The 13,306-nt window shown below is 37.0% G+C and overlaps 1 protein-coding gene across 2 annotated transcripts; it reads left to right on the top strand.

The window, feature by feature from the left end:
• The first annotated feature begins 175 nt into the window (after positions 1-175).
• On the top strand, positions 176-13,105 carry LOC141901996 (uncharacterized). Of its 2 annotated transcripts, XM_074789612.1 has the most exons (12): positions 185-303; positions 1,465-1,508; positions 9,632-9,746; positions 10,223-10,258; positions 10,341-10,385; positions 10,666-10,707; positions 10,940-10,987; positions 11,062-11,115; positions 11,231-11,257; positions 11,975-12,025; positions 12,163-12,270; positions 12,616-13,101. In XM_074789612.1, exons 1-12 carry the CDS (start codon positions 282-284, stop codon positions 12,798-12,800), a joined length of 777 nt encoding a protein of 258 aa, XP_074645713.1. In that variant the 5' UTR covers positions 185-281; the 3' UTR covers positions 12,801-13,101. The 2 variants fall into 2 exon arrangements, with proteins under 2 accessions (XP_074645714.1, XP_074645713.1); XM_074789613.1 differs by lacking the exon at positions 10,223-10,258 and having other exon boundaries at positions 176-303; positions 12,616-13,105.
• The last annotated feature ends 201 nt before the right edge of the window (positions 13,106-13,306 follow it).

The raw sequence follows: 13,306 nt of genomic DNA, 5'->3' as shown, positions 1-13,306 counted from the left end.
AGGGCAACTTGATGCCTCTATGTTCTATAGATGAATTCTCCCCCCATTCTCTTTCTTCTCACGACGAGAACTAGAGAAACTGCTAAACAAGAGACGCTGCTTCAGGAAGGTTTGTAGGTTGACCTAAATAACGCGTGTTTATAGGTAGGCATTTATACAATGCACCCCTATAGAATTCTATTTAATGCCCAAAGCCCTCAGACTATTAGAGGTCCTACGCAGAGGGAGAGAGGATAGAGCTAGAATACACACACTAATATACAGATTTTTCTCAACTGATAATGTATATATGTACGAAAAATTGTAAGTGAATCTTCACATCAAACTATAAAAATCCGAGTTTTTTAGATACGTATGTCGACGTTTAACTTCGAGCTAAATCTAGGGTGTCCCGATGGATTATCATGAATGTGTAAAAGCAATATAATTACACGAGGGTGCATATTTATTGCTGTCTTTGCTCATTCAACCATTATTGATATATTAAAGCATTATAAAATGGCAGCATAACTACGGTACGGATTAACGAAAATATACGTGCATACGTATCATTAAAAAGCAGAAGTGACCGTCATTGAATTTGATTGAACAATTAGGAGACTATTACTTAACATCCCCACAATGGCATAGATATCAATTTACATTTCAATAGATATTATGACTTTCGATATTTCGTTCGTTACTCGAGAGCGCCCGCGACCGGTCGGTGAGATTCTTCTATTCACATACTCCTCAAATTGGTTCTTTACAGGTACCAATGGTAGGATCAACCCCATGTATCCGTCTAACTGTCAATTCAGGCATCACGTTTGCATGAGGCCAGGCCATAATCCTCTAAACCCCGATAAACGCGTACTCATGATACTATAGAATAAGGATCTATAAGCGGAGGAGTACGTATAATCTTGGAGTAATCATTTGATTATAATCATCAAATGATTGCTCCAAGCTCCAAGGTATACTGATAATAACTCCACACACAGCGCATACGTTTTATTAGTCAATATTAATCCCTACACTCGTAATTCCTACACCGTCTTTTCTTCAGAAGAGTTACCTGAAGAAAAGTATTCGGTGGTGCTTTGAACTATTAAAAGTTGTAAATCATTTTGGCTTTTTAGTCATGTATAAATTCCCTCGGAATTTCCTTTATTGTCTGATTTTTTCAAAGATTCATATTCTTTCTGTAATGCCCGTCGGTAAAAAGTGGATCCGTTGTAAATGAATAGAACCCTAACGAATAGATTGATCAAAGTTCCATTAATATTTCTGGCCAAATAAATAGATAGTCATAGATATAAAGCTTAAGAGATTTATTGTGATTGAAACATAGTATGTATAGGGCCCATATAAGCATTCACTTCTGTTCTGCAGAAGAAAATATTTCAGGTTTTTATTGTGTTACGTACACGAACAGACCTGCAGGTATAAGGTGTGTAGAAACTCTGTTTATTTATTGTTTAGGGATTGAACACTTAACGACAAGAAACATGAAAACTGGATACTTGGTAAGTTTATTCAATATGACTAATTCAAACCAATAATTACTTATTCCATTAAGATATACATTACGAGCTGAATCCGCCTGAGAAGAGGAGGGGAAAAATACGTAGCAATATTTCTAGGGTTGATATTTTGATCGGTACGGCAATGGAGTTCATTCAATGAAATCATTCCAGAATTTGAGGACTTATCCAAGTATTCAAGAAGATTTGATCACAAAATTCGAAGAGATTAATCAATTACATCATGGTAATATCAAATATTCTATAAATCATGTGTCTGGCTTGAGTAGGCCAGGAACCATTGTCGCAGACAGACAGAATACACCAACTTCGCTGATCTTGCGAAAACAGTTTCGTGGTTTCAAATATTTTCTCATAATTAGAGGAGTTTCAAGGTCCTGAAAAATAATTCTTCAAATTAGGAGTGTTCAAGGAAGCAAGAAATAGTATGAAAGAGACGTTTATTGTTTATTTGTGAAAGGAAAGTAAAAGAAAAACAAAACGGTGACTTGTACTTGCACGTGGAAACTACGTATGAAACTATTAGTATTCTATCCGTGAATTCAAGGTGGTGAATTGTTTGTACAGAACTTCAAACCTTTCGAATTATTGGAAGGAGCATTTCAGAATCATGATTACGAGTGAAAACCAGTGGATACCCATGGGCGTCTTATGGCTCAGAGTTTAAAACATTTCAAGACACAAATTAGTACATGTAGATCACTTCAGAATGTATGGATATATGATGAATGTGTTGTGACCTCGGGTCACCACCTACTGGAAGATATCTTGTTACCGCGAAGGCCACCGGTATCATAATTATATAGGTATCAAACAAAAAAGTATTTGAGAATAAAAAGTGCAGGAAAATAATACGTATCTGATCTATACAGTGTCGGTCAAGTACCAACTGAGATACTGTCACTGTCTATGCAGTTGCTGTATGGTACAACAAACTACCGTAGAATATGCTTGAAATACGTACCGTACGTTTTATGGGTTTAATGGAGGCCACGTAATTATTTTCAAGTAATGAAATAGCTGTTGTACAACTTCACACTAGTAGGCCGGTTCAACTCCGTTTTCTGGTTGAATTGTGCCGAGGTCGTAGGGACAACCTGCGTAATGCGGTTTTTGTCCCATGTCCGGAGAACTTCTTTCGACGATCAGAAGCATTGTCGGAAAAATGTCCTTCGACAATCCGACAATCAGAAACCGAGCAATGTCGAGAACATTTCCATCGACAATCCGACAATCACATAATAAATGTTAATTTTTTAATGTGTCTTAGTTTATTTAGTGATAACCGTTTACAGATGATATATTTGGAGAATCTGCAATACCGGTTCCTAGGCCACACGAAGAAATACCATAGTTTCTCAAAAAAGCTCAAATGCCGTCCTCGTAATAAGAGGTCCCTAGTAAAAATTAATAAGCCAAAAGCGCATCGGCAAAGCATCAATCGTCTTATGTTATGTAAAAATTAAAACCCGCTCGCCCGGTATCCAACATCCCGACATATAGTCCTTTCGATCCCAGCCATTTTGTACAAGGGTAATCTTCGCAAACACCCAGTCGTTCGATCCCAGCTACTTTTATATAGGGGCTATCTAGGCCTACGCAAACAAATAGCCCCACGATCCCAGCCACTTATATAGGTTATCCACGCAAACGACCAGCCCCTCGATCCCAGCCACTTTATGTAAAGGTAGTCCACCACTTCAGGATCAATTTCTTCAATTTCTTTGAGAATGCTTCCGATTGTCGAAGAAGCTTGTCGAAGGATATTTCTTCGACGATGTCCTTGCAGTGAACTCCCCTATTTCGTTCCAGAAGGATGTGGCGGCCGGTTTATGGGTTCTTGAGGGCACGCTAGTCAATTACCTACATCCCCCTGTAGAGGGCACGCTACTCAATTACGTACGTCCCCTAGTAAACCCAGAAAATAATCGACTCCAACTACGTAATAAAATGGATGTTGGACTAGTTCACGCCATTAAGATATGAGTTTCGTCTATTGGTCGACTTTTCAAAATGAATTATTTCAAAACCACGGCTTGAGATGACACTTCGCTAATTATGTCGCAAAACAACGCTGGTTAAATCAGCTCATATAATTGGGGCAGTTCTTACTAACAACCATGACAGTAAAACGAGACCAAACGGCACAATTTCATTACTCCCAATTAACCGAAGACCTTGTCCCGCTCCAGAATTCATTCAGAAATTGGCCACAGAGCGCCAAAACTCATGGGCTATTGGTTTTCCATTTGTGGTGACTAAAATGAAATTTCAAAGACTTTATCAGAAGGATCCAGCCTTGTTGTTTTAAGACCGAACATCGCTTTACCAAACTATAGAATATATGTAACTGTCAATTTTTATATCTTCTCACTAAGTGGCGCTGCTGATTGACAGAGAAAAATCAGTTTTGCTTAAGTTTTCCTCGCTGTCTGTCGTGTTATCTGCGTTGTGGTTGTTTACGGCTTGGTTTTGTTACTGCGCTCTCTCGTATTGTGCACGACTTGGCTGTGTGCCCCAGAGTCCACTGTGTGCGGGCTGGAGAGCTATGTGGCGCTTAGGACTGTGTGCCCTGTTGTGTATGGGCCGGAGCCGACTGGATTGATATCCGGATGATTTGGGGATTTTGGTGAAAAAGGGTCCAATCGAGGAACGACTGTACTACAGTCAAACCTCGTTACAACGAAGTTCTGGGGGCAAAATGAAAATATCGTTGTATCCGATACTTCGTTGTAAAGATTGAAGAAAAAAATAAACCGTAGCTTATGAACTGAAATGCTCATATAGTCGAAACGAGTGTTTCGTAACGAACTCAAGGAAAGTTCTGACTAATTTAGACTACCGGTAATTAATCGCTGGAGGTTATGTTCGATGAGCCGCCCCGAACCTTCAAATTAAACATTCTGCATACATCCACTTTTTTCGTTCCTCTGTCAACTTTTTGAATTATTTTGACTTCAGTGGTCAAATCAATCTGCATGCGTTTGTTAGGCGCTGCGTTGTAGAAAATAAGAACGGATAGTGTTGATGTATTGTTCGTTTTCAGTAGCTATTTTCACGCTTCCTCGAAAAGAAGTAAAGGAAACGAATCTGGCGTTGTTTTTGTCACCGTAAATGTGGATTACCCGTACGTCGAGGATGAGCATATTAACTGCCGCAGAAAAAATCACTGTCGTACACTACAGCTATGCGGGCGAGCGGGTTTTGATGTTTATTAAAAAGGCGATTGATGCATTGCCGATGCGGGCGAGCGCATTTGTCTTTTTGTTTTTTATTAGGGACTATTTTCATGACGCGGGCGGTTTTTGATTTCTTGAGAAATAAGGGTATTTATTTGTGTGGCCTAATCTTTATTTTTTGTTGAATGATTTAAGTTCTAAATACACAACGACCAATGCAAAAAGGGGCTATACGCAAATGCACCAACTCCAGCAGCCGACTCTATCGTTGGTTGGGGTTGTTGGTCTGAAGATGCGTTCTAGTCCAGGAGCAATTCATCTACTTCTCCTATTCCGTGTTCTTTAGATTACGTAAGTCCCCACATTGTGTGATTTATCGGTCATATTACTACTATCAACATTCCCACTACAGGTCGCTTAGTGGATTACACCTACCCTAACCGCTAGCATCTGCTCCAGAATAGAGCCAGGAGAAATAAGTATCCTATGCCTGAATATTAGTGGTTTGAAATCAAGATCATATACTGTAGAGTTTGATTGTTTATGCAAGTCAGCGGATATTTTAGTTTTTTCAGAAACCAAACTTGATGATTCTGATGAATTGTGGGTAAAAGGTATTTTAGAAGTGTCGGTTATGAAGTAGTTATGAACAACAGATCGAACTTAGCTATAAGGAAATCCGGTGGAATCCTCCAAAACCATCCAAAAATCAACCAATACCATTCAGTGGATTGAAATTGATAAGGTGGGACAAACACTTATTAATTGGAGGAGTATATATCCCCCCAGAAACTAGTAGATATGGAAATATTAACTTATTTGATGAACTTGACACTGACGTTTTAAATCGATTGAGTTCTACCGATGCTTACTATTGTCTATGCGGGGATTTCAATGCCTACACAAAGCAGTTACTAGATTATTTACCCCATGACGAAACACTCATGGAATTCATAGGTCTAGATGTAGTGTCTATGGAAGACCGTCATAACTTTGATATATTAAAAACACACGAAAACACAAGTTTTACTCAATAGGAAAAACAAAGACTCCTTTATCAATAATTGAGGTTATCGATTGTTGGACTTTTGTAAGAATCACAATATGTTCATTGCAAATGGCAGATTAGGTAGTGATAGAGGAATTGGGGAGTACACGTGCATTAAAGGGGAAAATAACCATGTTATTGATTATTTTATTATGTCTCCCTATTTGTTGCCAAAATGCGTGAGCTTCAATGTAAATGACTATGACCAAATGATATCTGACGTACACTGCCCTGTTACGTGTTCCTTCTCTATTTCACACGCGAGAAGTTTATATACCAATGAACAAAATATTCTTAACACACCAGGTAAAATTAAATGGAACAGTGGCCGAAGCCATGTTTTTAGAGAGGCGATTAACCAAACCAAACTAGATAAAATAAATATCGAACTTCAAAATGGTACAATAGATAGCGCCTGTGCAAACAAGCGTATATGTGGCATTTTGAATACGGGCCACAATGGGCCGAAGCCGGGTTACCTCTTACAAACCAAGAACAGTGTTATATGACCATAAAGTGAAACGAGATCGTAGAATCTATAGGAAAGCGAAAAGAAATTACAAAAGGTATCGATCCGTTCAAAATAGAAATAATCTGAATTCGGCATATAAGAGATATAAGGCATCGATAAAGATGTCAAAACAAAATAGAATTAAATTGCATAATGACCAAATAGAAAAGTTGGCAAAAGATGATCCGAAAGCTTTTTGGAAATATTTCCGAAAGGAAAAACCAAAGGGATGTTAAGCGTCGCTAGATGATCTATTTGACCATTTTTCCGCTATTAACCAAAACCATAGTAGAGAAAATGATACTCATAATTTTTTCAATGTAAGTGACTTCATTCATGATCATAATGATGATGCACTTAATAGGCTTATCACTGAGGGGGAACTATCCAAATGCATAAAATGCCTCAAGAATAACAAAGCCCCTGGAAACGACGAAATCCTAAACGAATTTCTCAAAACTGCAGAAAATGAAATCCTGCCTACCCTTGTTTCGTTGTTTAACAATATATTGAAAACAGGTTGCATTCCGGAAGAGTGGGCAGTAGGTATTATCACCCCGATCTATAAGAATAAGGGAGACCCTTCCAATCCGGATAACTACAGAGGAATTACCCTACTGAGCTGTATGAGCAAATTGTTTACGAGCCTGATTAATAAACGTTTAGAGTAGTTTTTGATGGAAAATCAATTACTGAATGAAAATCAAGCCGGATTTCGGAAAAATCGTAGTATCATGGACCATATTTTCACACTGCATTCTCTTATAGACATTTTGACTGGTAATAAGCGAAAACTTTATTGTATATTTATTGATTATCAAAAAGCATTCGACACAATATGGAGAAAAGCACTGCGGCATAAATCAATTTCAACTGGAATTACAGGACCCATTCTCCGAGTGATTCATAACATGTACCAACATATCAAGTCCAAAGTCAAGGTAAATAACCTACTACGCTATGGTTTACGGAGAATTAGGACGACTTCCCTTTGAAATACAAATAAAAGTCAGAATGGTTAAGTTTTGGGGACACCTGATTACAGAGAGCAACACTCATTCTGGTAAAATATATCGCATTCTATTAAGAAATTATGTAAATGGTAAGACCAGTAAATGGATAACTTGTATCCAGTCGATCTTAGAAAACTCTGGTCTTGGCTACATTTGGTACGAACACTCTTTCCCGAACTGCCGTTATTTGTCAGAAATTGTTAAATTACGTTTACAAGACCAATTTAAACAGAAATGGCACCAGACTATTAAAGCCTCAACAAAACTAGATACTTATGGAATTATTAAGCTGAATTGGGGGCGGGAAATATGTTCACTAGCATTACCATTTGACCTAAGGACAAATTCAATACGGTTCCGTTGTTCTAACCATAACCTACCGATTGAAACGGGAAGATATGAAAATATTCCCCGGAATGAACGACTCTGTACCAAATGTGACCCAGGAAGAAAGACACTCTATATATTTGGATGGATATATAAAAGCTGTGGGTACTGGAGTGTGTAATGGGTAGTGTAGTGTGATCTTAGAAATGGAACATTTTAGAAATGGCCAGAATTTTAACTTAGGTTCTATCTCATTTTTATTTTACAATTGCGATTGGTATAATTTTTTTTTAAACGGCCGTTAAGGCTTCATGTTTCGTCTGCAATTCACAGCAAATAGTTACGCAACTACGCACATTTCAGCGTTTTTGGCAGCTGTACACTCAATCGGCACAGTTCGTGACTAGCTTCACTGCGGAATTATCATTAATTGACATCGCCATATCACATCATCGACTTATATTGTGCCTTAAAGCCCTAACAGCCGAAATAATTGAAATGCACACACGATTTCTATCATTGGAAATTGAGGGAGTGGCCATGTTTGTGTTTGCTACTTCGCGATAATCCCGCGCGGTGGGGCAACCGCGCGGAGTGAGGCCGATACGTCTAGAAAAAATTGGCGACGAATACCATTTCATAATGGAGTGTAATTTTTTGAAAGTTTAAGAAGTCGCTACATACCGCAACAACTAGTAAATATCCCTAACTTAAGAAAATTTATGAATCTTTTTACATCACGAGACCCAAACACCTTGAGGAAGCTAGCAGTATTAATTAAAAAGGCACATAGCCTCATCTAGCCATCGCTGACTGTGCACACACGTTTTAATTGCGTGTATAATGATACCTATAGAAGAAGAAACTATCACTGTACATTATAAATGTAACTGGAGTAACCGTAATTGAATAACAGTAAATTGTTTATTTTTTGTATCCTGTGCTCGAAAAAATTGTATAATTACTGGAGCAATAAATTAAATCTGAATCTGAATCTGATTCAATAAATCCCACTCGACCAGAGCTTAGGTTAATTCTGTGATTGAAGTTGAAAAACACTTCCTGTTAGCCTGTCCAGCGTTTCATGCTTAGGCTACTAGACATCGACTCAGATAACCCGATCGATGTATGAAGCTGATAATGTAATTGAACAATCATGAGTTGCACAATAAAGATACATGTATTAAAGATAATGTTATTTCGGTTTTCTGATCTGTTTCGGCGATTTCTCCTGTTGTCAACTCTCTTTCCGTCCCCTTCTTAGTATATTTTGTCACGACTTCGGTCTTGCTGCCTTGGGCTTGGTTTAGTATTCCCCCATTTCCATATTGATACTATTTTCAAAGATTGTGATTCTTTTGCCTACAACGTTTGTTGTATTTTTCGGATGGATCTACATACGTATCGATTCCGTACCCTTTTTTGACTGCATCCTGTTTTCAACTCTTCGCAGAGGGCTCTTAGTATCCGTTGTCATGGCTTTGATGGTCATGCTGGCTGAGGCGGGGGCTAGTTTAGTATTCTCCCTTTTAGTTCCCCAGGGAAACGGTACGGTATTTGTTTTTCAGAGTGTGTATTTTATTTTCAACGATTGTGATTACTTTGGGTTACTATTATGAGTTGCTTTTCCTGCCCTCTGGTCAGGTAACCGCTGCCGATTTAACTTACGCTCTCTTGTACCTCTTACACGAAGTATCTAAGGGATTAGGGGACGTAGGGCTTGCACCTATGTACTCAAATCTCACGTTTTTAGTTTACTGCTTTGATAAATGTTCATCTCTTTTGGTTGGGGTTTGGGTTGTGGGGTATTTGTGTGGGTTTTTGGCTTGTCTTTTTGGAGTGATTGGTGCCATCGCTGGGAGATCCCGGTTTTCCCCATATCTTTAAACTATATTTCTATAGTATGTCCGCACAGCAGGGAGTGAGAATAGAATACTGTTTGCAATTCGACACGTCATTATGTAAAATATAGAATTGCCTGCTAATATAGAGATCTCAAAAATTAAAGAATTGTTTGTATTTTACAGGTTGTTATTCTTTATGTAGTGTTGACTACAGTCCTCGCAGCTGACAAGGATCCATTAACCGAAGAACTTCTCAAAGCAGAATTTGAAAAACTTAACGAACAACTTCTTGATAGACGTAAGCTGATTCTGTTAAAATGAATGTATGATAATGATTAATCAATTCAAAATTAGACTATTACATTGTTGAAACATTAATGAATTAACGTGAAATCATAACAAGAAACAATGTAGACTGCCAGAAATTGACAAGGCGAGATCGGAAACTTAGAAAGATATCGAGTTCATTCAAAGTGACGTTCATGAAAATCAATTCGCGTTGATAAATTGTAACAGTTCGATTTAGGTTCATTTATATGCCGTTAGGTTCTTGGCCAGTCATTGAATATCACGGTCATGGTATAACTCCACGTGTTGGGAGATATTCAGATACTGGTTAACATTTAATTAAAGAAAAGTCAACGAACTGTTATTTCGTACAATGATGGTTGAAAACATGTATTGTAGATCATGTTATATTGAAAATGCTGAACTAGAATTATTTTTTGAAAGTCAATTATATTTTTCGAAATAATTCTTTTTTTCAAATTTAAGGTGATCCAGTGAAAGAACCGAATCATGCCAGTGACGGTAAATCTAAAGTTTTGGTACAATGTGTATAGAAATTTCATCAGTGTTCAATAATGTCTACCTTATTGAAAATTACTTTCAGAGGATGAGATGATGCGATTATCTGAAATTTTAAAACGTGGAACTGGTAAGTCGTGGGTTCATAGGTTTATCTACGTATAAGTTCATTGATTCGATTGATTAATTATTGACAGATGGCCTGATATGTTTTATTTAGTTAATCTAGTTCGGTTAGTGCTACACCTTCTTCAATTTGCAATCCAGAGCCCAGTCACTCATTAATTACAGTTAATAAGCCATTTTCTTGATGCTGGTTAATTTTGCAATTTGCATATTCTACACATCATGCTCAACGATGTATGCAATATCTAAATTATAAGAGTAACGTCGTATTCTATATTCAACAGTTGAAGATGAAAAAAATGAAATGCCTTTACACACACAGCGAAGTAAGTTAATTATGGATCATCTTGAATTATATTCTTACAGTTTTCTACAAGTTAGTAACTCAGAGGAATATAATTTTGGTTGATCTCTACTCCCGCAGTTGATCAAAATTATTTTACTCTGATTTACTGACTTGTGGTTAAATCTATAAAGAAATTATCAATGCCCTACTAAGCCAAATAGCCAAGATCTGTTCACGTATATCAAATAAAATTATCCACTTATCACTTTTAGGAGATGGTAATTCCAGAAATACCGCAATAAAAGTAGAAGATGAGAAGGGTAAATGAAAATCTATGAACTATCAAAATTTGCTTATGTGCAATGTGTAATTGCATAAATTGTTTTAATTCTAGAATTAAAAGAATCAGACAAGCCGGAATTGAGGAAGGAATTACTTGTTGAATTAGGTAGTGTTTGAAATTTAATGATTATTTCACTGAAGTGACTCACGAAGAAAATTGCCAGTCCGCAGTCAAGCAAGTTGATAGGTTAATTCCCGTATGTGTTTCTTTTTCCTTGTAGAAAGAGAACTGGAATCAGATAAAGATTGTAAGTAAATTCTGAAATGTAGGCCGTACTGATGTAATTATGATAGTAATCTTTGTTTTTCACAGAAATTGAAACAATTCACAACGTACGTAATATTCATAAATAGATATAAAAACGTACCAGTAGAAAATGTGCCGGTATCAAATGAAGGAACACCCAGTGAAGCAAATGTTTGTAGGTCTGGGCACCCACACAGGTATTGATTTGGAAAGTGCTAATCCGATTGCAGTAGAACATCGTTAGAACTGCTACACCGGCAATATCGTTGTAAACGACATGAAATACAGGAAACTCCGCTTGCCTCGGATCTAGTGGGGCCGATCAATATCTTCCAAAGCGATCGAATACCGAGATAGTCGCAGCAACGATGGGTCATTAACATATTAATTGTAGTAAAAAGAAAATCTAATTAGCCGATTTATCCGGTGAATACGATAATCCGAGGCAAACGTATCCGTCGCGAGCAGTCTCCTTAGTGATATACTAAGGAATAATGAGTTTGTGGGTTGGAACTCTAGATCTTGTTCGTTTTAACCGATATTTTGCTATTAACTTCGTTTTGGCAAAGTTTTAGTGTGCTTCAGTTCGCTAAAAGTAATTAAACAATTTTTATATATATGACGAATTTTGAAAGTTATGTGATCATTGATTTTATAACTTGTGTCCTCCATTAGTCCTGAAAAGACAAGTCTAAGATATCAGATAATTCTATTTCAGCTGACAAGAGAAGTGACGAGGGCAGTGATGATAAGAAGAGATCAGAAACGGGTAAAATAAACATTTTTGTACATTTAGCTTATAATAATGGGGGTTTAACTATTAACGACACTAATTCGTTTAATGACTGTGCAATTTAATCATTTAATGACAGATTGAATGTGTGTTGAAATCTTTAACATTTCAAGCAAAAAGCCTTTGGGAAAAGGTGAAAAAATTTGTCACTGGAAAAAAAGATGATGTTAGAAAGAGCGAAAATCCCAATATTGACCAATTGTCTCAACGCTCGAGACCTGGTAAGACGTAATTTGATTTTGTAAGATGGATTAACTAGGAGTGGTGACGGAGGGAGAGCGAAGGAGAGAATAATGATTAATGCTTTACTAGACAGATCAATCACTTTGTTTTGATAGGCCGTTTTCATTTCTGTATACGTACACTGAATACATTGTATGATAAATCCCTAATTCAATATCTATTCACTATAAGTCTTCTTATTTGGTTTTTGAGTACAGCATTCATCATCACACGCATGTTTGAATTAACGAGAAAAGATAATGTTTCAAAAGCTATAATACGAATACGTCTTAAAGAAAATGGCGTTATGTTGTGTTACATGTATTCTATCAAATTGATTACAGAAAAAGGTGACATTTACAAGGAATTAGATGAACTGGAAAACGAAAGATTGGCATTGTTCCAACAATTAATCGCCAATCTTCAGAAATCATTGAAATTGAGAAGTACATATGCAGAGGAAATGGACGCAGATAAGCGTGGGCGAAGAAACGGACACGGTGGAAATATGGGTTTACTCGGGAGGTAAACTGATGTATAATCGTCACGCTTCGGGAATTCACTGCTCTAGAGGGGCGCCTTCTCACTTGGTGGCAATACCCGCTTAATCCCTAACACATATACGTAATATAACTGAATAATACGTACGTCATTCGATAACTTATAGTTTACATGCTAGAGGCCATGTTTGAATTCACATTTGACTGTTTTCATTGTGTAAATCATGCCGATAGATTTTGAAATATATTTGTCTACTTTTTAATGATGTAAAATGCTCTTAACTTTCCGCAAATCAAATTTATTTTAATATGTAAATCGATTACGTAAAATAAAATCATATATTTTTGACTACTTATTGCTAATTTCTATTTCTATTCTGTTTTTTTTTTACCGTGGTGAACAAGTGCAAGACATATCTAGTCAACGGATTTGATAACAACACGTGTTGTAGGAACACCTGAGGCTGGCTGCACAGTTGTGGCTTAAGTTCAAATGTAGTCTTAAAGAATCTTAAGACTGGCCTTAAATTGTAAC

Source organism: Tubulanus polymorphus, chromosome 3 (assembly GCF_964204645.1).
Source record: "Tubulanus polymorphus chromosome 3, tnTubPoly1.2, whole genome shotgun sequence".
NCBI lineage: Eukaryota > Metazoa > Nemertea > Palaeonemertea > Tubulaniformes > Tubulanidae > Tubulanus > Tubulanus polymorphus.
Note: the sequence above shows the minus strand (reverse complement) of the source record. Positions and strands in the feature narration are given on the sequence as shown.